This window comes from Microcaecilia unicolor, chromosome 3, assembly GCF_901765095.1.
Source record: "Microcaecilia unicolor chromosome 3, aMicUni1.1, whole genome shotgun sequence".
In the NCBI taxonomy this organism is placed as follows: Eukaryota; Metazoa; Chordata; class Amphibia; order Gymnophiona; family Siphonopidae; genus Microcaecilia; species Microcaecilia unicolor.
Window position 1 is genome coordinate 134,820,762 of NC_044033.1, and position 25,760 is coordinate 134,846,521.

Here is a 25,760-nt window from a genome sequence, read left to right on the forward strand (position 1 = left end):
GGAACCAAATTAAGATCCCCCCCCTCAATAATCAGACCACCCCATACAAAAGACTGTAAAGGCGACAAAAGAGAACTAAAAAGGAATGATTTTTATTAGGAGCATAAATATTAATAAGGGTAGTGGGTATCTCTTCCCATCCCCCCTCCCCCCACCCCCATGCCAGACACCTTCCCAATGGGTCCTTGTAATTCTCCTCCACCACAAGTGGACAAATGGCTTTGCAAAGGGAAAGGGAAGAGACTGGGACTTGATGTACCACCTTTCTGTGGTGGTTGTACCTGGGCCAATGGAGGGTTAAGTGACTTGCCCAGAGTCATAAGGAACTGCGGTGAGAATCAAACCCAGTTCCCCAGGATCAAAGTCCGCTGCACTAACCACTAGGCTACTCCTCCACTCCAGGAACAGTCAACCTTCCCTTCTTGCCCCCCCCCCCCTTCAGAAAAGTGGGTCCCACACACCACAAAAGAACACTGTTACAGAAGATGGTGATCCCTAGCCTGTGAGTTACCTGCAGAAATATAATATCCGATTGTAAATGTTTTATCTCATTCAATACTATACTCCTCTTTCCTGCATCATGGATCCCGTTAACATTCCAAGAACCCACTTTAAGCCCACATCCAGTCTTCTCCATAACCCCCCATCCCTTCAACAATCCCTCCTCCTTAGCCCACCCCTCTAACCCCCACTCCCAGCTCCCCTACACCATGCTGGCTTTGATCCTCCCCCACCAGCCTACTCCCACAAGGAAGATCCCTCTCACCCCTGAGCAGGACTCATCCCATCTGAAAGCCTACCCCCTCTTCCACCACACAAATCAGCAATTCAAATGCACTCCCAAGCACTCCTCAACAGTCAAACCAACTGTTGTATTAATAAGAACATTGCATAGCACAGTGCAGAAATGCTCCCAACAAAGTCCCCAAAGCTTCAGATCTCCTGTTGTTCCACATGTGGTCTCGATTTAGGCTGTGTCAACTTTTGAGGTCAGGGGGAGCAGCCCGTCCCCCGACGTTCCTCTCTCCCAGGTAAGTCCTTGCAGCCCAACCCTGTAAACATTTTTCAAGCTTTGCACATGTTGATAACTTTCTAGATGCCCATCCATATAAACAGGAAAAGCCATTAATAACTGAAATTAGCAGATTGCAAATATCTGGTCTAATTCCCGATGACACTGTAAGGTCACCCATGCCAAGTCTTGATAAATAAGAAATTTTACAGTTGTTCCAGAACAGCTCCTTCTGGGCACAAGCTGTAAGTAAAATGTCTTCCTTTAAAGTGTAGTCATGAAAACATACCAAAATGTCCTGTGGGGCTAAATCTTTACGGGGGATCTCTTTCCAACTTAATCAATGGGGGATCCATAGTATTAGCCCCCTGATCCTCTGATTGCAGTAAAAATCTGCTTATAGCAGTAACTGGCTGTGCACAATCTTGATACCGATCCACTTCCGGTATGCCCAGAAATCGAAGATGAAGTCTCCGGGACCTGTTTTCCAAATCTTCAATCATGTCCATTAACTCTCCTCACTCCTGATGATCATGGGTATCCGATTTCTCCAAAGCTATGAACTGTCTCTACACCACATCCTCTTGCTCCTCCATATTATCCACTCTAGTCTCAAGTTCACTCCCGTCTCTCCGGAGCTCTGCTAGGGCCCTCTGCAGATCTCCCCACATTGTCTGCATTTCTGTTTTCAAGTCCTTAAACCAATTCACCACTTTTTGTTTTGTGATTTCCACCTTCACTCGTCCCATACTACTCACCAAATCTTCATTCTGTGTCTCCACCTGATCCGCTGCCATATTGGCCATGTGGTCTCCTGGCTCTGAGGTTCACCGATCTGCCTTCCTCTTTTCTCTCCCACAAGTATTTAAATTTTTCAAGATGCTTCCAAGTATGCATAACTATCCATGCTCGATTAGCACCACAAAACACCCGTTAGGGGTAAAACTATTGTAGTATTCACTTCTCCAACAGAGATTCAGTTTTGTGCTGCTGTGCTCGAGCAGTGACGTCACTTCCCCCCTCCCAATGAAAATATTTTTACCAGTGGATATTCAGCAACTTTGAAAGATAAAAGATTTCATCCTGCTTGAAAAAGCAGCACAGAAAACCTGATCGCCTCTTAACAAGCGAAAAAATTATTTTTATGCATCTGTCGTTGATTAAGGCCCCACTCTCAATCCCAATTTTCATACTGCTCACGTAATGTGCACAAGTTCTTTGCACTAGCTTCTCAAATGAAAGACCACATGTATTTTCACTTAAAAAATTAGCTAAGAGATTTTTCTATAGATTCTTCTTTATTCAACTAGAATATGTTTAGTTTTAAAACTATTATTTTAGCACATTGCCATTCAGTCTGAACCTGCTCCAGGGAGCACCTCTTCTGAACACAGGGAAAAGTACACATTGCGGAACAGCACATGTCCTTAGCTTTGCAGCTGAGGTCAATGAAGCTCAATATGCTCATGAAAAGCCACAGTCCCCTTTTAGAAATAACCCTCTTTAGACAGAAAACTTAGTAGCTTGAGTGTCTGGACTGTGCAGTAGTTCTTCAGGCTGTGAAAGCTCTTGACTCTTTGCTGTTGTGCAGTATAGACATGCAGCACAGTGTAATGGTTTGTATATTGACCTTTTAAGATATTTATAGATATTTGTACAGCCTTACACTCTCTTCTGTACTATCCTTAATATTTTCTCCTGTGATACATGTTCCATTCCATACAGGAATGTCATATTAGGATTCAGAGCCTGTGTAGATATTTAATTCTATTTGCTGACAATTGCACATTATTTAATTGTTCCAATTTGGGCAGTCAGAGTGGACGCAAATCAAAGAAGGTTAACAACCAGTGGGATAAATCAATTTTCCATCTGTGTGTTGCAACTTGAATTTTTTTAGTACTGTGTGTACTAGTTCTTCCGTGACTACATTTCACCCCCATCATTTGTGTATTTATTTCTATTTGATATGAAGCTAAATGTTTCAAAATAGGGTTAATGACTAATGTGATGATAGCATTCTGTGCCTTTTTACAATGTCCCCCTCTTCCACCCACACATTTTCAACCCTTTCCCTATCTGTCTGTCTTTCTTTCTCTGCAGCTTCCTTTTACTTTGTGGACTTCTGACTGATTCTGAACTGGCGTTTACCAGATTTTACTATGATACCTTAAGTGTTCACCTGCAGAACCTTAAGCCTAATAGTTATAACATTACTCATACATTACTCATAATGTTATAACCATATGTATCCCCCCATAATGGTCTTGGGTGTGGTTCTGGAGTATATAACATTTCTAAAGGTGTTCTTTACCTTTTAGCACTTAAGGATGGCATGCTCTCATGCTCCGACTCTAATGGTATTTTTTTTTTCAGAGTTATATGTGGAGGGAGTTCATGAATGCATTTCCCTGGCAAGTGCATATCTCTCCTTCCAACCTTATTGGTGCTGTCTGTCTTCTCCTCCACTCGCCACCTTATTTGTGGGGCAGTTCCCACTCCTCTTTCTTCCACCCACCCTCCTTGCGGCACTCTTAACTCCCACTCATTTCCCCCACTGTCTTCTCCCCCACTGTCTTCTCCCCATCTGACATCTTCTTCTCTTTCCCACACCCACTTAACTCCCCCCAACCCTCCTTTGCTGTTTTTCCTCATTTTCCTTCCACCAGCTGATCTGATCACTACCACCTCCTTTCACCAGCTATTGCACTCCTGTGTGTGTGTGTTGTTTTTTTTTGTGACACTGGGTCCTAGGAATTCCCACCAGCCTCAATGATCTTTGTTGCCTTTTCCTCCCATTATTTTCCATTTGTGTCCATGTTCACCTGTCCATGCATAGACGGTCTGCAGATTTTACGGTTACCTGCCTAACTTTCCATTACCAGAAATTTCATGGATATGAACTCAACACACATGTGCAGATAAGGAACCCAGGTAGACACATTATCAGGAGTAGATGGCAGTCTTACGCTATCAAGAATTCCCAAAAAATGTGCAAACCTGGTTAATCGAAGTAACTAGGAGCTAGTCTACAAAAATAGGCACATATGTGTAAGAATCATTGCTTAGTGGTACAAGTCACCAAAATTTGCCAGTCTTTTAGAAAAGACATTTGCAAAAAATAGCTGCCCCTTGCTGTATGTTTGGGGGAAAAATACATGTCTGTTTGCTACGACCCTGTGCCTATTTTACAAAATGCTCCACATTCAGCGGGCTTTTGCAAAATAGGCTGCAAATTGTGAACATCCTGACTTGGACATTTCTATTGCCAAGCTAAACCAATGCAAAATAGGACTTCATAGTATGGAGATATAGCTTATAATGTTACGTCAATGAAGAGTGTTTTCTCCGAGGACAAGCAGGCTGCTTGTTCTCACGACTGGGTTGACGTCCACGGCAGCCCCCACCAACCGGAACAAAACTTCGCGGGTGGTCCCGCACGCAGGGCACACCCACTGCGCATGCGCGGCCGTCTTCCAGCCCGTGCGCGACCGTTCCCGCTCAGTTTTTTTCGATTCCGCTCTGGAGAGAGACGTGTTATCGTCTCTCTCTCTGTCAGCCCTGGAAACCGGATGCCGCGAGTTTTTCTCTGTTCGTACGCGTTCGCGCTTCTTTCTTTTCTTCTGTTAAAAAAAAAAAAAAGAAGTTTGTCCCCTCGTCGTCTTTAGACGCGGGGGTGCCTCATTGCGGCCTTGTGGCCGCGTGGTCATTTTCTTTTTTTCGAGGTGTGCTTTTCACCTCCACCATCGACGACTTTGACTTCGCTGACGCGATTTTTCCGTCGATGTCCTCGAAGGTCCCGAGCGGATTCAAGAAGTGTGGTCGGTGCGGCCGGCAGATCTCGCAAACCGATACTCACGGTTGGTGCCTCCAGTGCCTTGGGCCGGAGCATAATACCAAGACGTGCACCTTGTGTCTCGGCTTGCGGAAGCGGACACAGGTGGCGAGGCAAGTTCTTCGGGACCGTCTTTTTGGAACTTGCGCCGGCCCGTCGACGGCCGGATCTTCGGTACCGATGTCGACGAAATCGGCACCGACGATGGCACCGACCCCAGGAGTACAGGTACCATTGGCCCGCCGGCCTACCGGCCCCGGCCACTCCCTCTACCCAGGGCCATCGGGACCGAACCCTGTCAGACCCGATCCCTCGAGGCCGGGGGGTTCTACCTCCTCTTCATCTCTGCCGCCGAGCGCCGATGACGGGCACCGAAAGAAAACTAAAAAGCACCTTCATCGGTCGCCCATGGCGCACGGGATTACCAGCTCCGGCGTCTCCAGAGATGATTCGACGCCGAGGAAGCGACAGTGCCGAGAGGAGCGTTCCCCCTCGGTTGAAGAGGTGTCGCTGCGTCAGTCCATGGGTGCTTCGGTACCGTCTCCTGGACCTGAGCAGCTTCCGGCCCCGACACCCACACCGGCCCCCCTGCCTTTCCCCGACAGCGGGCCTTGACAAGTGCCTCCGAGCCATCCTTCCAGGGATTCTGGAAGGGCTGATGCACCAGGCGCCGTTGATGGAGGCGCCGGTGTGCTCTAGCCCGATGCCAAGACCTCCGACGCTGCTTGCGGCACCGGTGTCGACCACCACACAGGTGGAATCCCCGTCAACGTCAATGGAGGGAGCTTCATCCCCGCCGGCGCGGGAGTCCACCGCTCAACGCCATCGTCGTGGACATGGTTCCTCGCAGTTGAGACGGGCCTGGTTCAGGTCTGAGCTGCAAGAGCTCATGTCCGACACCGAGGAAGAGGCCTTGTGGGGGGAGGAGGAGGACCCCAGATATTTCTCCTCAGAGGAGTCTGAGGGCCTTCCCTCCGACCCCACTCCTTCACCGGAGAGGAAGCTCTCGCCCCCTGAGAGCCTCTCCTTTGCCTCCTTCGTCAGGGACATGTCTATTTGCATTCCCTTCCCCGTGGTCTCTGTGGATGAGCCGAGGGCTGAGATGCTCGAGGTCCTCGACTATCCATCACCACCTAGAGAGTCTTCCACGGTGCCGTTGCACGATGTCCTCAAAGAGACACTGCTTCGGAACTGGCTGAAGCCCTTATCTAACCCCACCATCCCCAAGAAAGCGGAGTCCCAATACAGGATCCACTCTGACCCAGAGTTGATGCAGCTCCAATTGCCTCATGACTCGGCGGTCGTGGACTCTGCTCTCAAGAGGGCACGGAGTTGGAGGGATACCGCCTCGGTGCCCCCGGGGCGGGAGTCTCACACTCTGGACTCGTTTGGGAGGAAGGCCTACCAATCTTCCATGTTCGTCACCCGCATCCAGTCATACCAGCTCTACACGAGCATTCACATGCGGAACAATGTGAAGCAACTGGCGGACCTGGTCGACAAGCTCCCTCCGGAGCAGTCCAGGCCCTTTCAGGAGGTGGTCAGGCAGCTGAAGGCGTGCAGAAAGTTCCTGTCCAGGGGTATCTATGACACCTGTGATGTGGCATCTCGAGCTGCGGCCCAAGGTATAGTGATGCGCAGACTCTCCTGGCTGCGTGCCTCTGACCTGGACAACCGCACCCAGCAACGACTGGCGGATGTCCCTTGCCAGGGGGATAACATCTTTGGCAAGAAGGTCGAGCAGTTGGTGGACCAACTACACCAGCGGGATACCGCTCTCGACAAGCTCTCCCACCGGGCGCCTTCAGCATCCACCTCAACAGGTGGACGTTTTTCCCGGGCCAGGCAGGCTGCGCCCTACGCCTACAACAAGCGTAGGTACACCCAGCCGGCCCGAAGGCCTCCTCAGGCACAGGGACAGTCCCAGCGCGCTCGTTCCCGTCAACAGCGTGCGCCTAACCAGCCCCCTGCGCCTCCACAGCAAAAGCCGGGGACGGGCTTTTGACTGGATCCATGGGAACATAGCCGCCATCAAAGTGTCTGTACCGGACGACCTGCCGGTCAGGGGGAGGTTGAAAGTTTTTCACCAAAGGTGGCCTCTGATAACATCCGACCAGTGGGTTCTCCAAATAGTGCGGTGCGGATACACCCTGAATTTGGCCTCCACTCCTCCAAATTGCCCACCGGGAGCCCAATCCTTCAGCTCCCATCACAGGCAGGTACTTGCAGAGGAACTCTCCGCCCTTCTCAGCGCCAATGCGGTCGAGCCCGTGCCACCCAGGCAGGAAGGGCAGGGATTCTATTCCAGGTACTTCCTTGTGGAAAAGAAAACAGGGGGGATGCGCCCCATCCTAGACCTGAGAGGCCTGAACAAATACCTGGTCAAAGAGAAGTTCAGGATGCTTTCCTTGGGCACCCTTCTACCAATGGTTCAGAAAGACGATTGGCTAGGTTCCCTGGATTTAAAGGACGCTTATACTCACATCCCGATACTGCCAGCTCACAGACAGTATCTCCGATTCCGTCTGGGGACACGGCACTTTCAGTATTGTGTCCTGCCCTTTGGGCTCGCCTCTGCACCACGGGTATTCACGAAGTGTCTCGTGGTGGTTGCGGCGTATCTACGCAAGCTGGGAGTGCATGTGTTCCCGTATCTCGACGATTGGCTGGTCAAGAGCACCTTAGAGGCAGGAGCTCTTCGGTCCTTGCAGTGTACTATCCACCTTCTGGAGCTGCTGGGGTTTGTGATAAATTACCCGAAGTCCCATCTCCAGCCAGTCCAATCTCTGGCATTCATAGGAGCGCTGCTGAATTCTCAGATGGCTCAGGCCTTCGTTCCCGAAGCAAGGGCGCAGAACCTTCTATCCCTTGCCTCTCAGACCAGAGCGTCTCAGCAGGTCACAGCTCGACAGATGTTGAGACTCCTGGGTCATATGGCCTCCATGGTTCATGTGACTCCCATGGCTCGCCTTCACATGAGACCTGCTCAATGGACCCTAGCTTCCCAGTGGTGTCTAGCTACCGGGAATCTAGAGGATGTCATCCGTCTGCCCATCAGTTGCCGCAATTTGCTGCACTGGTGGACCATTCGGACCAATTTGACCCTGGGACGTCCATTCCAAATTCCGCAGCCCACGAAGGTGCTGACGACGGATGCATCTCGCCTGGGGTGGGGAGCTCATGTCGATGGACTCCACACCCAGGGTCTGTGGTCCCTCCAGGAACAAGATCTTCAGATCAACCTCCTGGAGCTCCGAGCGGTCTGGAACGCGCTGAAGGCCTTCAGAGATCGGCTGTCCTACCAAATCATCCAAATTCGGACAGACAATCAGGTTGCAATGTATTACATCAACAAGCAGGGGGGCACCAGATCTCGCCCCCTATGTCAGGAAGCCGTCGGGATGTGGCGTTGGGCTTGCCAGTTCGGCATGCTTCTCCAAGCCACATACCTGGCAGGAGTAAACAACAGTCTGGCCGACAGACTGAGCAGAGTCATGCAACCGCAGAAGTGGTTGCTCCATTCCAGAGTGGTACGCAAGATCTTCCGAGAGTGAGGCACTCCCTCGGTGGACCTTTTCGCCTCTCAGACCAACCACAAGCTGCCTCTGTTCTGTTCCAGACTACAGGCACACGGCAGACTAGCGTCGGATGCCTTTCTCCTCCATTGGGGGACCGGCCTCCTGTATGCTTATCCTCCCATACCTTTGGTGGGGAAGACCTTACTGAAGCTCAAGCAAGACCGCGGCACCATGATTCTGATAGCGCCTTTTTGGCCCCGTCAGATCTGGTTCCCTCTACTTCTGGAGTTGTCCTCCGAAGAACCGTGGAGATTGGAGTGTTTTCCGACTCATTTCGCAGAACGACGGAGCGCTTCTGCACCCCAACCTTCAGTCTCTGGCTCTTACGGCCTGGATGTTGAGGGCGTAGACTTTGCTTCGTTGGGTCTGTCTGAGGGTGTCTCCCGTCTTGCTTGCCTCTAGAAAGGATTCCACTAAAAAGAGTTACTTTTTTAAGTGGAGGAGGTTTGTCGTTTGGTGTGAGAGCAAGGCCCTAGAACCTCGCTCTTGTCCTGCACAGAACCTGCTTGAATACCTTCTGCACTTATCAGAGTCTGGCCTCAAGACCAACTCAGTAAGGAATCACCTTAGTGCGATTAGTGCTTACCATTATCGTGTAGAGGGTAAAGCCATCTCTGGAGAGCCTTTAGTCGTTCGATTCATGAGAGGCTTGCTTTTGTCAAGGCCCCCTGTCAAGGCTCCTGCAGTGTCATGGGATCTCAACGTCGTCCTCACCCAGCTGATGAAACCTCCTTTTGAGCCACTGAATTCCTGCCCTCTGAAGTACTTGACCTGGAAGGTCATTTTCTTGGTGGCAGTTACTTCAGCTCGTAGAGTCAGTGAGCTGCAAACCCTGGTAGCTCATGCTCCTTATACAAAATTTCCGCACTCACCCTAAGTTCCTGCCAAAGGTGGTGTCGGAGTTCTTAACCAGTCAATTGTCTTGCCAACATTCTTTCCCAGACCACATACCCACCCTGCTGAACGTCAGTTGCACACATTGGACTGCAAGTGAGCGTTGGCTTTCTATCTGGAGCGGACACAGCCCCACAGACAGTCCACCCAATTGTTTGTTTCTTTTGACCCCAATAGGAAGGGGGTCGCTGTTGGGAAACGCACCATCTCCAATTGGCTAGCAGATTGCATTTCCTTCACTTATGCCCAGGCTGGGCTGGCTCTTGAGGGTCATGTCACGGCTCATAGTGTTAGAGCCATGGCAGCGTCAGTGGCCCACTTGAAGTCAGCCACTATTGAAGAGATTTGCAAGGCTGCGACGTGGTCATCTGTCCACACATTCACATCACATTACTGCCTCTAGCAGGATACCCGACGCGACAGTCGGTTTGGGCAGTCGGTGCTGCAGAATCTGTTTGGGGTTTGAATCCAACTCCACCCTCCAGGACCCGATTTTATTCTGTTCAGGCTGCACTCTCAGTTAGTTGTTCTTCGTAGGTCAATTTCTGTTATGCCCTCGCCGTTGCGAGGTTCAATTGACCTGGGTTCTTGTTTTGAGTGAGCCTGAGAGCTAGGGATACCCCAGTCGTGAGAACAAGCAGCCTGCTTGTCCTCGGAGAAAGCGAATGATACATACCTGTAGCAGGTGTTCTCCGAGGACAGCAGGCTGATTGTTCTCACCTACCCTCCCTCCTCCCCTTTGGAGTTGCGTTTTTACTTATTCCTTTGCTTGTCATTCAACTGAGCGGGAACGGTCGCGCATGGGCGGGAAGACAGCCACGCATGCGCGGTGGGCGTGCCCTGCGTGCGGGACCGCCCGCAAAGTTTTGTTCCGGTTGGTGGGGGCTGCCGTGGACGTCAACCCAGTCAGCCTGCTGTCCTCGGAGAACACCTGCTACAGGTATGTATCATTCGCTAACCATGAAGTTTGTGGCCTTTAGAAATTCCATATTTGATGTAGTTAGCACACCAGCTGGATCGGTTCAGATTTTTAACTTAATTTGATGTTTGAGTCCTTAAAGGATCTCCCTCACAACTGCCTTATCCTTACCCTTGGTGCAGGGTTACAGATTGTGTCTGAAAGATTTTTGATAGGACATGTTAGATTACAGTACTGCTTGGAAAATATGCAACACTAGATGAATGAAAACAAGAGCGCCTTGAATTTATGTAAAACAGAAATTAGATAGGCAAAGATGTGATGATTAAGTTTTTGCACCTGTGGGATTTCAAGACAGTAGTGAGACAATTCAAAATCAGATCCTGAGTCTTGATATGTTGTTGGATTGACATTTGAATTTGAAGGCTCATGTAGCTAGAGTTGTTAAAACTTGTTTTTATCAACTGAATGTTCTGATTAAAATTAAGCTAATGTTACCTAGATTTGATTTCCAAATTGTTGTGCAAAGTTTGGTTTTGTATAAATTAGACTGTTGCAACAGTTTATATCTAGGTGTTACACACTCATGTTGCAAGTTATACAGCATGCTGCAGTATGTTTGATAGTTGGATTAAATTGATTTGATCATATTACTGTTTCTGTGAAAGCTTTACACTGTCTTCCAATGTGATTTAAAATACAAGTTAAATTGCCAATGCATATTTTTAAGTCTGGCATTGCTCCTTTATATTTGATGCAAATGATTCAGATTTAGGACCCAGTCTGCTCTTAGATCTACACGTTTATAGCAATTAGTATTGCCTTTGTTGGCAAAGATTCATTACTCAGACACCCAGGACAGTGCTTTTTCCATTACTGGGCCTCTGTTGTGGAACAGTTTACCAAGCAGCTTACGTCTCCTGTCACCAAATTTAAGAGAAGATTAAAAATACAGGGGTCGATATTCAGCCAATGGTGGTTCATCATTTTGCTGACCGCCACCAGCGTTATGGCCAGAAATTATCTGGACTTTGGCATTGAATTTCCAGGTTTCCAGAGCCAACTAAAGTGTAGACGGTTAAGTGCAATATTCAGCACTTAATCAGCTATAGGGCACCACATAAAGATAGAACTGACTTTTATGTGGTTCTCTTTATGTAGTTACCTTGGCTGGTTAAGTGCCGACTCTGCCCCCTAGAACGCCCCCCCCCCCCCCCAAAAAAAAACAAAAAAACAAATAACTGTTTTTTAGACAGGTGCTAACTGGGTATTTTCAGTGGCACTAACCATTTAAGTGCCACTGAAAATGACTGGTTAGTCCTGAACAAGCGATTTAACCAGCCAGGAGCCATTTCTGGACAGTTAAATTGCTTTTAATATTGACCCAACAATTATTTGCACAGGCATACATGTTATGTGAGTAAGGGCATGAGAGGCAGTCTCTTTGGTTGTTGTAATTTTAGTTTCAAACATTTTTATTGAGAATTCCTCCATAAGTACAATCTCATGTAACACAATATTAACATCTAGTATACAGCAATCTTTACTAAATACCAGTGTACAACCATTCTCAAAATGTTTTTATTTTATCCCTCCCCACCTTATGCTGACATTTCAAACGACCTGCAGTCCAGTATCAAATGATACATAACTCAATTGTGAAGCTGTCCACTAGGACATTAAATTGTAGCATTGCATCAGCAGCCTTTTCCCCCATATTATCACCAATTCACCCTTTTAAAATTAGGGTTAGGCCTGTATCCTTTACTTAGGTAACTTTAACTTTTAACTAAACAGCTCTTCTATTTATTGCTCTAATTACCCCCTCCCTCCCCCCTCCCTCCACACCAAAGAAAACCTCCCTTATCATATTTGTTGTACTAACCGATCACTACTCCTTAAACCTGCATTAGGATGTACCTCTAGCCTCCTAATACCACTGTCTTCTCATGTACATCGCCAAACCCCTACCCACCTTTCCCCGAACCTCCCACCTCTTCCCCCTCCCCCATTATCTGTTTTTTGTAATTTTATTGTGAATGTTTTTATTAGTACCTGCTTAGTTAATAAGCAGGCTATAAAAAAAATAAATTCACATCACTGTGAAAGTCAGTAATAACCAGTGTTCATTATGTGTGCAGCATGTGCTCTCTGCATGATTCTCTGAGCAGAGTTGTTAGGGTGCAAAACAGAGCCAGGCAGTAAAACATTTCAGTTGAGTGATGTGGTCCTCTCTGATTTTATAAAATATAGTTCATGTAGGTATAGTTCTTTTTAAATAGCAGATTTGAGTGGCTGTTTTGCATTCTGATCATTAAAAAAAAATTGTCAAGTAGTCACTTACTTTGTTGCCTGTTTCTGTTTTGTTGTTGAAAGGAATTTAGTGCTTATGTACAGCAAGTGGAGTATGGCATAGCCAGAATCAAAGCAGCCCTGCCTCGGGTCTATGAGCTAGCAGCTGGTGGCACAGCGGTTGGCACTGGATTAAACACCAGAATTGGATTTGCAGAGAAGGTCGCAGCTAAAGTGGCAGACCTCACAGGTAACCTTTGAGGAGAAGGATGTTTTGTCCTTCTGCTATGTTATCAAAACCAAGTTTGCCTTTGAAATGTTTTTAGTAAATTTTACAAGGATCACTTGTTTGGACTGCGAGATTGGAGTTGTATTTAATTTTTGCTTTATAAGTGGTTGGACTTTGCATTTCAGTAAGGCAACCCTGGTTGTTTTTGTTAAACTTAAACTAGTTAATAATAATTTATTTGAATTTTTGATATGCTGCCTTTTAGCATTAATGAATAAGCCACAAAAAGTATGCTCTAAATGACCAGATGACCACTGGAGGGAATCAGGGATGACCTCCCTGTATTCCCCCAGTGGTCACTAACCATCTCCCACCCCCAAAAAATTTGATTAAAAACATTACTTACCAGCTTCTCTACCAGTCTCAGATGTTATACTCCGGTCCATTAGAGTAGCATGCAGGTCCCTGATGTAGTCTAGTGGTGGGTGCAGTGCACTGCAGACAGTTGGACCCAGGCCCATATCTCCCCCTATGTGTTACACTTGTGGTGGAAACTGTGAGCCCTCCAAAACTCACCAGAAACCCACTGTACCCATATATAGGTTCCCCTTTCACCCATAAGGGCTACTGTAGTGGTGTACAGTTGGGGGTAGTGGGTTTTGGGGGGTGCTCAGCAGACAAGATAAGGGAGCAACTGTGGGATGTGTACCTGAGAGCATTTTTTTTTAAGTCCACTGCAGTGCCCCATTGATCTCTGGGGATGTTCGTGTGGCCAGTCTACTAAGATGCCGGCTCTTTCTACATCCAAATGGCTTGATTTTGTACCTTTTTTTTCCCCCTGAAAATGGACCAAAAACATAAACGCACAGAGCACAAAAACATTTAGCAAATAGCCATTTTTGGAAAAGGAAAAGTTTTTCTGTTTTCAAAATGGCTATACGCTGCACTTGAATTTTGGGCATTTTTAGCAAAACATCCAAAGTAGACCTAGACGTCCTATCAAAAATGCCCCTTGGTGTCTTGCAGAAGTCTTCATACCTCTTGTACAATTTTCCCATTCTGCTCTCTCAAAGTCTAAATCTCAAAAGCACGAGACAGTAATGAAAAAAAAGTATTTTGATATATATATGTTAACTTGGAGTATATTTAAGAACATGGCAATTTTCTTTCTAAAAAAAAATACATAAATAAAAAATGAATACACTAAATTTCAACAAAGAAACAACTAGGTCTCCCTAATTTTTCTATTATGTGTTGTAATGCATAGTAACTTAAACACAATTCCAAATACAGTTGTTTATGCAAAATATGCACTTCCTTTGAATGTTAAAATTAAGAGAGGAAGACAGAGTTGCTAAGATGGCAGCATATACCTGACACCAAGAGGTGGCCAAAGTTTTTTCTGTTGGTGTTTTTCATCTGCTCTGTTTTCTACTATTTCCTAATGCTGCATACAAAAGCGTAAAGGGTCTGTGAAGCCTACTCCTTCTGCTGTGCGTACACTGCCCTTGGTTCAGCAAACCCTGCACTGTTCTCACTGTTACACAGGGAAATTGGCTCTGTTGTGAGACAGGTGGAAGGGGCATGACATCTTTATCACCTCTGGGTCTTAACATTCCTCCATGTTCGATGACTGTATCAGCCCTTGAATGTAGGTGCTCACGCTTCTGAAGAGGTAGCAATGTTTGCTCCTAGGGAGGGTGCTAAGAAGGCTGCAAATTACAAAAAAGGTAACACTGGATTTGATCTGGAGGGTACTCTAGAAATTGGTTCCACTGTAGTCAAGAGCTAAAAATACAGGGGTAAATAAAAAATATTAATACTAGAGCTATAAACTATTCCTCAAAAATTGTTACTGGTAATGCATTTGTAGAATATGCAAACCTGTTCCCTCATACTATGTTACACATCCACAGCATTTATTTCTGTGAGTTTATGCCCAAAACCAATTTTATAAGTAGCTATTCCTATGTATAAAAACAGTGGTATACATCTTTGAATGTCTTATAAAATATCACCCCCATGGTAACCCCCCCCCCCCCCCCCCCCCCCCCCCAAAATCAAACCAGCCTACTTTATATCACATATAGGATGGTCATTTTTCAAAAAGTCCTTTTCTGCAGGTAAAGCTCTGTTTTACCTTGAACATGGCTTTGACAATTGTTGTTTTGCCTTTCTTAGCTTTTATATTTCTTAGTTTATAAATCAATACTCTTAATTTCTTCTCATGTGAGTGCAAATGAAGGTATTTCTAATGGCTACTTTTCAATCCTTCCTCTTTTTTTTCTCCCTCTCTTTAGGATTGCCATTTGTTACCGCACCAAACAAATTTGAAGCTCTGGCTGCCCATGATGCTCTAGTTGAGCTAAGTGGTGCCATGAACACAGTGGCATGCAGTCTGATGAAAATAGCCAATGATATCCGTTTCCTTGGATCTGGACCCCGTTCGGGCCTAGGAGAACTCATACTACCTGAAAATGAACCCGGAAGTAGCATTATGCCAGGTATCTCACTACACTGTTCGTTACAAAACTGGTTTAAGAAAATGTTTACGGGTAGGGGGTCGGGATGGAGTTAAAGGATGGGTTTTAGAGTGAGAAACTCCCATGTTAAAGACAGTCTTTTCTGGTTTGGTTTTTCTGCCCTCTTTGTCCTAACGAAAAAATATGCGCTATGATTTGATGACTACTTTGTTAGTGGATGTGTGCATAAGGAAACTTGGGGCAGAGTTCACAGATATATACCATATTTTTCGGACTATAAGACTATAAGCCAGCCAAATCTACCTTCGGACTATAAGACGCACCCCCCATTTTCCTCCCAAATTTTGGGGGAAAAAAGTGCGTCTTATAGTCCGAAAAATACGGTACATAATTGTAGAATACTGTAGTTTACGCATGTTCCAATTCAAAACTAAGTTAATGGGACTGGTGTAAGTGCTCAGGCCTTAAAAGTAAGCGCATTTTTGAGTATTCTGTAAAGAAAATTTAGTGTTTATTTTTCTTTATAGAGTGGGCTTGAGATAGGCCATAGGCACCATGTTATGTCTAATTTTATTGCATCATGATCATAGCCATGCAGCCCCTTCATGGTTACTTCTGCACCAGGTCCTGCATTCCCAGGGCTTTTTTTGAGGGGGTACTTGGGGGTACTGAGTACCGGCACCTTTTCCATTGTCTGCTAAAATCAACCCATGATTCCCAAGTTTTAATGAAAGAGCTCAGGCTCTACATAGCAATTTTTGCCTTTTCATAGATTCTGTGACTGGTTGCAGGGGGCCTGGCTATTGTGGGGTGGGTCCCTCAGTGATCACCCCACCCCTGAAGGGTGGCCTGGCATTTGAGTAGCAGCACCTTTTTCGCTAGAAAAAATGCACTGTGCATTCCACTGAGAATTAGATCTAAAGTCATTCTTCCTGTCATTGGTTCAAGGATCAGCTGCTTCATCAAGCATTCATTAATAGCATCCTGATTGTCCTCCATAGCATACCATGATAAGTTGGGGTGATTGAAATTTCAAAAATCATCAAATAATTCTGTTATAAGTAGAATCCAGTAAGTGAGAAAACGCTACATTATAATATAAATGACTAATGCCATTGTTTATTGGAAATGCAGAGCCCTCGGCAACCCTTGTTCACTATAAGGTAAAAATGAGCTTAAAAGGGTTCCCATAAAATCAACAGTACTACTACTATCCTCTTTTCAATTCCAAAATGGCAATAATCTTATGGAGAAAAAAACGACAAACCCCAAAGTTGGGATTAAAAAAAAAAACCTCCATAGTGTTCCTTACTTTTCTATTCATAACAGAATTTTTTTGATGATTTCCCTTAACTTTTTTTTTGTAATTGAAACTTCATATTAATGTATTGCCAGTTTTATTTGCCTTTCTAATATCTAATGGCCTAGCAACAAATGATGCACATTAATAACGTTAGTGTATACTAACCAGTGCTTTTTTTGTAGGAAAAAAGGTACCGGTACTCCATTATGGATAACCTTAGGGGTGGGGTCACTATCTGACTCTACCCCTTCAGTAGCCACACGCCTGTTTATATGCACCATGGCTAGTAAAAGAGATCAATGAAAATATTACACCAGTGTAGGAGAAGAAAAATAACTTGTCATTTTTTTCCCATTATAAATCATCTCTATAAGCTGGTACAGCTGCAGTATACCCAAAATGACACAAACCAAAGTAGTACACAGACCAGGAATTAGGAGAAGAGTCTTGCCAAATATGAAACACAACATGTGATCAAAATCTCAGAACCTAACAAACAGATCCCTATTCAGACACTTGACCTTCCAGTCACACATGCAGAACAGATATCCCCTCTTCAAATACAGGCAAAAATTAACCTGAAATCCTAAGATGCTAGACTCTGCATGCAGAACACTAGCAGAAAGAAACATGATAACTCCTATACAGTGCAAAATAAGACAGATGTAAATTCTCAAATTGGACATTTGCCAAACACTAAAATGAAAATAAAATTATGTTTCTACCTTTGTTGTTTGGTGACTTTATTTTTCTGATCATGTTGGTCCTAGTTTCTGATTCTGCTGCTATCTGTTATCTTAACTCTGTTTCCAGGGCTTCATGTCCATTTATTTCTTTACTTTCCTCCTTTCTTCTTCATTTCTTTCCCTACATCCATAAGCAAAAACTGGGTCCTCCGCAGACTTGACTGGAAGAGTTAGAGTGGATCCATCTTTTGCCTATTTTCTCCATCCATGTACAGTTTTTCTCCTTTTGTCCCTTTCCCTCATCTCCATCCAAGTGTATCTTCTTTTTTTTCTCTTCCTTCCCCTCCATCTATGTCCAACATTTCTCCTCTCTCCCATCCCTTGCATCCATGTCCATCATTTCCCCCCTCCCCTCCATCCATGTGCATCTCCTTCCTTTCTCTTCCCTCCCCTCCATCCATATCCAGTGATTCTCCTCTCTTCCCTGCCCTCCCCTCTATCCATCCATGTCCAGCAATACTCCTTTTTCCCTGCTCTCCTCTCCATCCATGCTCAGCATTTCTCTTCTCTCCCCTGTCCTCCTTCATCCATGTCCAGCAATTCTCTCTCCCCACCCTCTTCTCCATCTATGCCCAGCAATTCTCCTCTCTCCCCTGCCCTCCCCTCCATCCATGCCCAACAATTCTCCTCTCTCTCGTGCTCGCCTCCATTCATCCATGTCCAGCAATTCTCCTCTCTCCCTTCCCTCCATCCATGTTCAGCAAATCTCCTCTCTCCCTTTCCTTTTCTCCATCCATGTCCAGCAATTTTCCTCTCCCCTGCCTTCCACTCCATCCATGTCCAGCAATTTTCCTCTCTCTCCTGCCCTCCACTCCATCCATGCCCAGCAATTTTCCTCTCTCCCCTGCCCTCCACTCCATCCATGTCCAGCAATTTTCCTCTGTACCCTGCCCTCCACTCCATCCATGTCCAGCAATTTTCCTCTCTCCTTTTCCTCTTCTCTATCCATGTCCAGCAATTTTCCTCTCTCCCCTGCCCTCCCCTCCATCCATGTCCAGCAATTCTCCTCTCTCCCTTGCCCTCCCCTCCATCCATGCCCAGCAATTCTCCTCTGTCCCTTGCCCTTCCCTCCATCCATGTCCAGCAATTCTCCTGTCTCCGTTGCCCTCCCCTCCATCCATGTCCAGCAGTTCTCTCTCCCCTGCCCTCCCCTCCATTCATCATCCATCCATGTCCAGCAATTCTGCTCTCTCCGCTGCTCTCTTCTCCATCCATGTCCAGCAATTCTCATCTCTCCCCTGCCGTCCCCTCCATTCATCTATCCATGTCCAGCAATTCTCCTCTCTCCCCTGCTTTCCTCTCAATCCATGTCCAGGTGAAGTTGTGATTCCATGTGTCCCAATGAATGGAGAGTTTAATTTTACTTCCAATATTTATAATACCAGGCTTCCCAAGACAGATTACAACAACAGTCAAGATGAACCCATCAAGAAACAGGTTATCCTCATCCTCACTGAAATTTTGCCATCTGTATTGTATAGGACAGTGTAGAAAAATGAGCACAAAATACAGAGTTTATAAGTGCTGTTTCTTTATATCTACATATCAAATAAATTAAAAAGCTGTCCAATAAGTTTTAAAGCCAGCAGATCAATGTCACAACAAAAAGATTTTATTGAAGATACCGTGTATGAACAAATCGCCCGACACAGGCCGTGTTTCGCCCACCTAGGGCTGCGTTAGGGGCTAATTTGAAACCTTCGTAAAGGGGCAAATATGGTACATAAAAGTCAAGAAAAAAACAGCTCAAACGGGAATCCTGACGCAGCCCTAGGTGGGCGAAACACGGCCTGTGTCGGGCGATTTGTTCATACATGGTATCTTCAATAAAATCTTTTTGTTGTGACATTGATCTGTTGACTTTCTTTCCCATATTGGATTTTGCAGATCATTTGCCTTATTGTTTTTTGGGACCCCCAATAAGTTTAAAAAAAAATCTTTTCTCCTCCACCTTTGAAGGCACTGCCTATCCAACTGGAACAACTTTAGAACAGCTTTAAACTTTTTACAGATGGACCAGGCATAGGAGAGTCCCTTATTTCTAATTATCTTTTTGTGTGAACCAATGTGACAAGCTCATCCTGTCGGCCGTCTCCTGCTTTTTCTAACCTCCATTGAGTCCAGAGTCCAGCATGTCTCTCTCCTGCGCTCCCACCCCCTGTGCCCAGGTCAGGTGAAAATTTCCTCCCTCCCCATGTCTTTCTCCTGCACCCCGCCCCTCCCTTGCCAGCATCGCTAAACATTTCCCCTGCGTCAGCTCTGCAGTCCTTCTTTCTCTCTGCCATGCCCCGCCCCCTTTGCTGTAACTTCCTGTTTCCACAGGGGTGTGGCAGAGAGAGAGAAGGACTCATCAGCCAATGCAGGGCAGGCAGCTGAACGTGGAACTTTGCCTCTGTTAGTGTTCCAAAGAGAAAAAAAAAACATGTTGGAACAGGTATGGGGGAGGGAGGGAGAAAAGCTCAGGACAGACCGCTATCGTTGGTGGCAGAGGCAGCGGCGAGAGAGAGCGAGAGCGCAGCTCAAAGTTAGGACAGGTGGAAAAAAGGTGCCGATACGCTGTACCGGCGCGTACTGGCACAAAAAAAGCCCTGATACTAGCTATTAGTAAAGGAAGTTGTTAGATTGTAAGCCCTGGCACAGGGAAATGCCTGCTGTATATGAATGTAACTCTCCTTGAACTACTACTGGAAATGCATGAAGTACATCCAAGTAAAAAAAAAAGTAATGGAAAATATTTTTGGTTTTTACTGAAAAGAATATTGAGGAGAAGTGAGAAACTGAAGCAAATTGCTGTGAAATTGAAAGGTGTAGTAGAGCAGATTGATGAGCTAAAGAGTAATAAGTCACCAGGACCTGGTGGTAGTTGAGTTCACTAAGAACTGAAATATGAAATTGCAGAGCTATAGTTACTACTCTGTAACCTATCATTAAAATCGGCCACTGTACCTGAAGAGTGGAAGGTGATCATTATAATGCCAGTTTCTTTTACAACGAACTCCAGGATGTTCCATGACTCTATTCAGAAGAGAACCTGGCCTTAGTATCATGCAAAATGGTGAAAGCTATTTTAAATAACAAATTCTGGGCATATTTATTTTAAAGTATTTCTAACCCATTTATCCTTATAGCTTGTCCTTGGTGGACAACAATGTATAACAAAACATTTACTCTTGTCGGAATTTGCTCAGAATTCTACATTTTTGCACAGAATCTGCACTCCGAGGCTGTCTGGCTGGCCTCCGCGTCACCCCCCAGAACTGCGGTGAGCCCACCCCAGCCTGTGACAAAGGCTGACTGGCTCCCCTGCTGCCCTCCCAGGCCTACCCGAGTACACCCTGGTGGTCTAGTGGCGGCTTTCTGGCTCGTTCTGCCAGAGACTTTAAGCGGTAATCTTGTGAGACTATTGCAGGAAGTCTTGGCAGCTATTTGGAAAAAGCAGCCCAGAGCCACGGCAGCAGGCAGGAAAGAGTGGGGTTCTTTCCTGCCCCGAAGAGGTACTCCCATACAGCAGCTCCTGCTCCTACCTCAAGGGTGAGTGCAGGAGACGGACTGAACAAAATATTGATGAAGTGTGGATGCAGGCAGGGAGGGAGCTGGATGCTGTGTGTTTGGGAGGGAGTGAGGGGGCTGTAAAAAAAAAAAGTAGATGTGTGTGGGTGGGTGGGATGTAGGGGGCTGTAAAGGTGGAAGTTATGTGTGAGTGCAGGGAGAGGGCTGGAAAAATATGGATGGTATCTGTACTGGGGGCTGTAATATTGGTAAAATTTTGACAAACTTGCAGAATTTGCACATTTTGTGCATAGAATTATGCAGAATTTGTAAATTTTTATGCATAGAATTTTGAAATTTTTTGTGTAGAATTCTGATTTTTTTTTTTTGGGTGCAGAATTCTGGCCAGGAGTAAACATTATAAAAGAATAGCAAACATCAATATAACAAGAATAAACACTATACCATACCTTAAAATCAGTAAAATTAAGTGCACAGCTTTAGAAATTAGGTTTTTTACTGCATTCTGAAAAAGTATAAGCCTAATTTCTATAGCTGTGCACTTAATTTTACTGATTCAGAGTTCTGCAGATCTGAATTATAGGGTGGGATGACAAGAAGTAAGCCATTACTCAAAGCCCACCTCAAATTCCATTTGAAGTAGACAGAGGAACACTTAATGTAGCCATGTGAGAAAACAGTTTTATGCTCTGATAAAACTAAAATAAAAAGTTTTAACCTGAATTTAGAGTGTTAATTGGGGAGCAGCCCCAACATAGCATATCATCCAGACGACATCATCCCTACTGTGAAGTATAGTGGAAGTAGCATCATGTTATGTTTCCCTTCAGGAGCAGTGTCTCCAAATGGGCAAGTGTTGTCCGTAACATGAAAGTAATGAATCTCACTGGTTAAGACAGGGTATTTGGAGTTTGATCTCATTTAAATTAACTGCTAGCGTTTGCTATAATACTTGTATTATGCCAAAGAAGACTTCCTAATGAAGTTATAAAATGTAATATGTATAAGCAATCTATAAGGGTATGCTTGGAAAGGGCTTTTAACAAGGCCTATGGTGCCCAATACAATGAAAAATATTTCTTTATTTTTCTACCACATTTTCTTGATCTCTGATTGCAAATTGCGTGGTACTTGAGGATCTTATGATGTTCAGAATAATTACTTGAACTATCACCCATTATCAGTGCAGTTGTCATAGTTTTCTCCTTAATGACTATGCCCAGTTTCCTTGCATTGAGTTTATCGGTTAGAATGGGAATATCCCAGGTCATCACATCCTCTTCAGTTTCAAAATTTTAGTTCTTTTATTGTACTGTAATGTTATAATGTTTACAAAGTTTTCAGTAGATGAGGTTTGCCATCTTCTCATCATCAAGGAAAGACTGAGCAGTTCTCGGGATAGAAGGGACAGTAAATGGAAAAAAAAGAACAGAAAAGTCCTTAAGGAAAATCTGCCACCACCTGCAAGAAAGCTTAAACTGGGAAGGAAGTTCTCCTTTCCACATGACAACAACCCAGAGCATGCAGGCAAAGCTACAGCGAGTGGCTAAGGAACAGAAATGTAAATGTACTTGAGAGACCCAGTTAGAGCCCTGACCTCAATTTGGTCACATTCTGCAGCATGACTTAGATTGCTGGCCATCAGTGCTCACCAAAGAACATAACATGGCCTGAACAGTTTTGTGAAGAATGGTCTAATACCAAGAGGTCTAGTTGTGCAAAATTAGTGGAGGCATATCCAACAGACTTGCAGCTGTAATTGCTTTCAAAAGTTCTTCCAACACCATATTTTTTAATGGAAGACTTATCCAATTACTGCATTTCACCTTTTTTTGTTTGTTTGTATAGGGTGTGTTTTTTTTCCCCCATTAAAACATTTTTTCTTTGAAAGGTGTGTTGAGTGGAAAAAAAATCAAATCAATCATTGGAAACCATGGAAGTCTGATGTACTAAAACGTTGCAGGAGGGTGTGGACTTTTGATAACCACTGTAAGAGTGAGCAATAGAAGTGGACGTTGCTCTTTGATTCTGCCGGGTTCTAAGTGGCTCAGACCAGCCATTAGAGACAGGATGCTGGACTCTATGAACCATTAGCCTGTCTCAGTATGACACCTCTTATGTTCTTTTGTCTGGTTGATTATTAATTTAGATATTCTGAAACTATAATTCTCAAGGATTTCAGTTTGAACCAAACTTTGAAGTAGTTAAAATGTGTGCTACATAAGGATTGCTGTGGGGGTAATTTTGTGTGATGAGTTTCTACTTGTGAAGCAATGTTTTAAAGATTGCTGTTTATAAATGCCCCAGGGTATACATGCATAAAAGTACCAGCTCATAGTCCATGTAGGTACTCCTGGGGTAGAGCTGGGTGGGAGTGGCACCTACATGCCGATATGTCATATAAAATACACACACATGAATGTGGTGTAATTTTACAGCAGCAACTTTGTGAGAGTTCTTGGGAGACTCTAATGGCACACAGGCTTTTATAAAGTAGGTGCAGTATATGCATCCGTGTGCGTTCCGATGCTAGGTACCCCGTTACAAAATTTTCCTGCATGTGTGGTTATGTATTTCTGAAATGTTTGCCTGAGCTGAGACTGATTATCCAGGAAGCTTGGTGAAATTGTAACATCATGAATTTCATAGGAAGTTTCTAGAAATAAACTTTTGCAGGCAAGAAATGTAAAATATTGTAAACTTTAGAAAAGGGCACTTTGAAAACTTAAAAAAATATTTGTGGGTATAAACTTCCTTTAAGAAAGAAGCATTGAGGTTTATTGTTTGTACTAATCTTCTGTTAAGTCTCTGCTGCTCAGTTTGGAGCACCACTCCTTACTACATTATAGTTCATAGGTGTCATGGCGCAAGCTTATCAAAGAGGAGCAGATGACAGGGTTCTTAAAACTCCTCCAAATTTCAGACAATACATATATTAACGTTGCTGAACACTGGACTCTGGGAGAGGAAGAGAAAGAGAGAGGAATGGGTGGCAATCCAGACGTAATGCTGGAAATGTTAACTAATTAAAACCATCCCGTATTTTGACATGGTTGGATCGATCTATGCATAGTACAACTGTGAATGAGAAAAACCAAAGAACCACTGGAGGGTAAACCTTTTACAAATCCTACAGAACGAGTAATAAAATTATTTTTATTTATTTCTAATCTGCTTATCCATAGTACTAAGTGGAGTACAATAAAATAAGAGAAATGGTGCCTCAAATTTGACAAAATAACATTAACACAACACATAAGACAAAGTAGCAACATGTAAAACAAACAGTCCATCAGATCCCATCATCACTTGACCATTGCATATTCTAACCACTTAAAAACAATAAAAGATAACACAGTACCACTCCAATTATTACAAACAAGTGAGCGTTCACCAGTTTATTTGGGTTTAGATCACACCTTTTTCAGTAGTAGCAGCTCAAGGTGAGTTACATTCAGGAAATTAGAATTAGTTAATACTTGACCATGTTATGGCCATCACTTAAACATTATCTAACTTTAATTTGGAAGTATTTTGCAGCCCCAAATCAGAAAGTGATAGAATCAAACTCAAAAATGCCTTTATTTTTAATCTGGAGGCTTCTTTAAACTTCAAAAACATATAGAACTTTTTTACTTCCTAATTTAAACATTTCACTGACTCCTTGCACAATATTGTGTGCTTGTTAGCTTCAGAACTTTTAGTATAGGAACAGTGCTGGGCAGACATTTACAGTCGGTGCCCTGAGAAAGGCAGGGCCAAGTCAAACTCGGGTATACATATAAAGTATTACATACCATGTAAAATGAGTTTATCTTGTTGGGCAGACTGGATGGACCGTTCCGGTCTTTATCTGCCGTCATTTACTATTTTACTATGTTCTTGGGGAAATACAAATTAAGGAGTGCCTTCCACATCTGCCCTTGATTCAGGCTAGGAACACTACATAGAATAAGGAAATAACTATAGGCATCACATATCTTACTGGATGAAATTAGTTATTCAATTCAATTCTTGTATACCACTAATATCCCTTTTCTAGAGTTCACTGCGGCTTACATTCTAGGTGAGGCAAAAGCAGATAGTGTTAATGTGAGGTATGAGAAACATTGGTGTAATGCATGAGACTAAAAACATTAAAGGAAAGGATAATGGATGATACTAGGAAGTAGAAGTAGGAAAACATTTCAAGAACCTTCTACTGTTTCTGCTGTCGCAAGTTGTTTTAGCTACCGTTAACTGCATCAATCCATGGGGAATTTATGTCAGATTTTGGAGGAAGCCTGGTTTTTGTTATGATCCTGTTAGCCAGGTATTGATCCTGTGTAGGTTTTAATTAGCTCAGCAAGGTTAAGGATTCCAGATGCACAGGTAGAGAGAATACAAAGAAATGCACTTGTGGTGTAAACTGAACATCATAATGAAAGGAAAAGAGGAAGATACAAAATGCTATTGTGTCCCTTGGAGAAATGTTGGAAAGGCTTCATGAGCATTGGCTTTAATAAATCTCAGATTATGTGCCCAGATGATATTTGATGGCTAATTCTCTTCTGTTCGTTTTCCACAATTGGGATTGTCTTTGTTGAACCTTGGTGTTTGTTCAGAGGATAATAGTACAATGAATACAAAAAAAAAAAAAAATCACTGATCTGTCTTCTCTTTCTTTCCTGTCCCCCAAAGGAAAGGTGAACCCTACACAGTGTGAGGCCCTTACTATGGTGGCAGCTCAAGTAATGGGAAATCATGTTGCAGTAACAATAGGAGGCAGCAATGGACATTTTGAGCTGAACGTTTTCAAGCCAATGATTGTAAGCCCAAAACTTTTTTTTAGGCTGATAATGTTTGAATTCATATTGTTGTTTTGTTTGAATATTTCTTAAACATGCATTTCTGAAGTAATATACACATTTTGTGTTGTTGTTTATGTGCCAAGTTTCACAGTTATCTCCAAGCACACTG

The 25,760-nt window shown here is 44.4% G+C and overlaps 1 protein-coding gene across 1 annotated transcript in view; it reads left to right on the top strand.

Moving 5' to 3' along the window:
- Window positions 1–25,760, top strand: part of FH (fumarate hydratase) — a 160,299-nt gene that overhangs the window by 69,425 nt on the left and 65,114 nt on the right. The window contains exons 6-8 of the mRNA XM_030196382.1: window positions 12,615–12,780; window positions 15,060–15,263; window positions 25,482–25,609. Coding sequence (XP_030052242.1) covers window positions 12,615–12,780; window positions 15,060–15,263; window positions 25,482–25,609 — 498 coding nt within the window. The remainder of the gene's footprint in view (window positions 1–12,614; window positions 12,781–15,059; window positions 15,264–25,481; window positions 25,610–25,760) is intronic.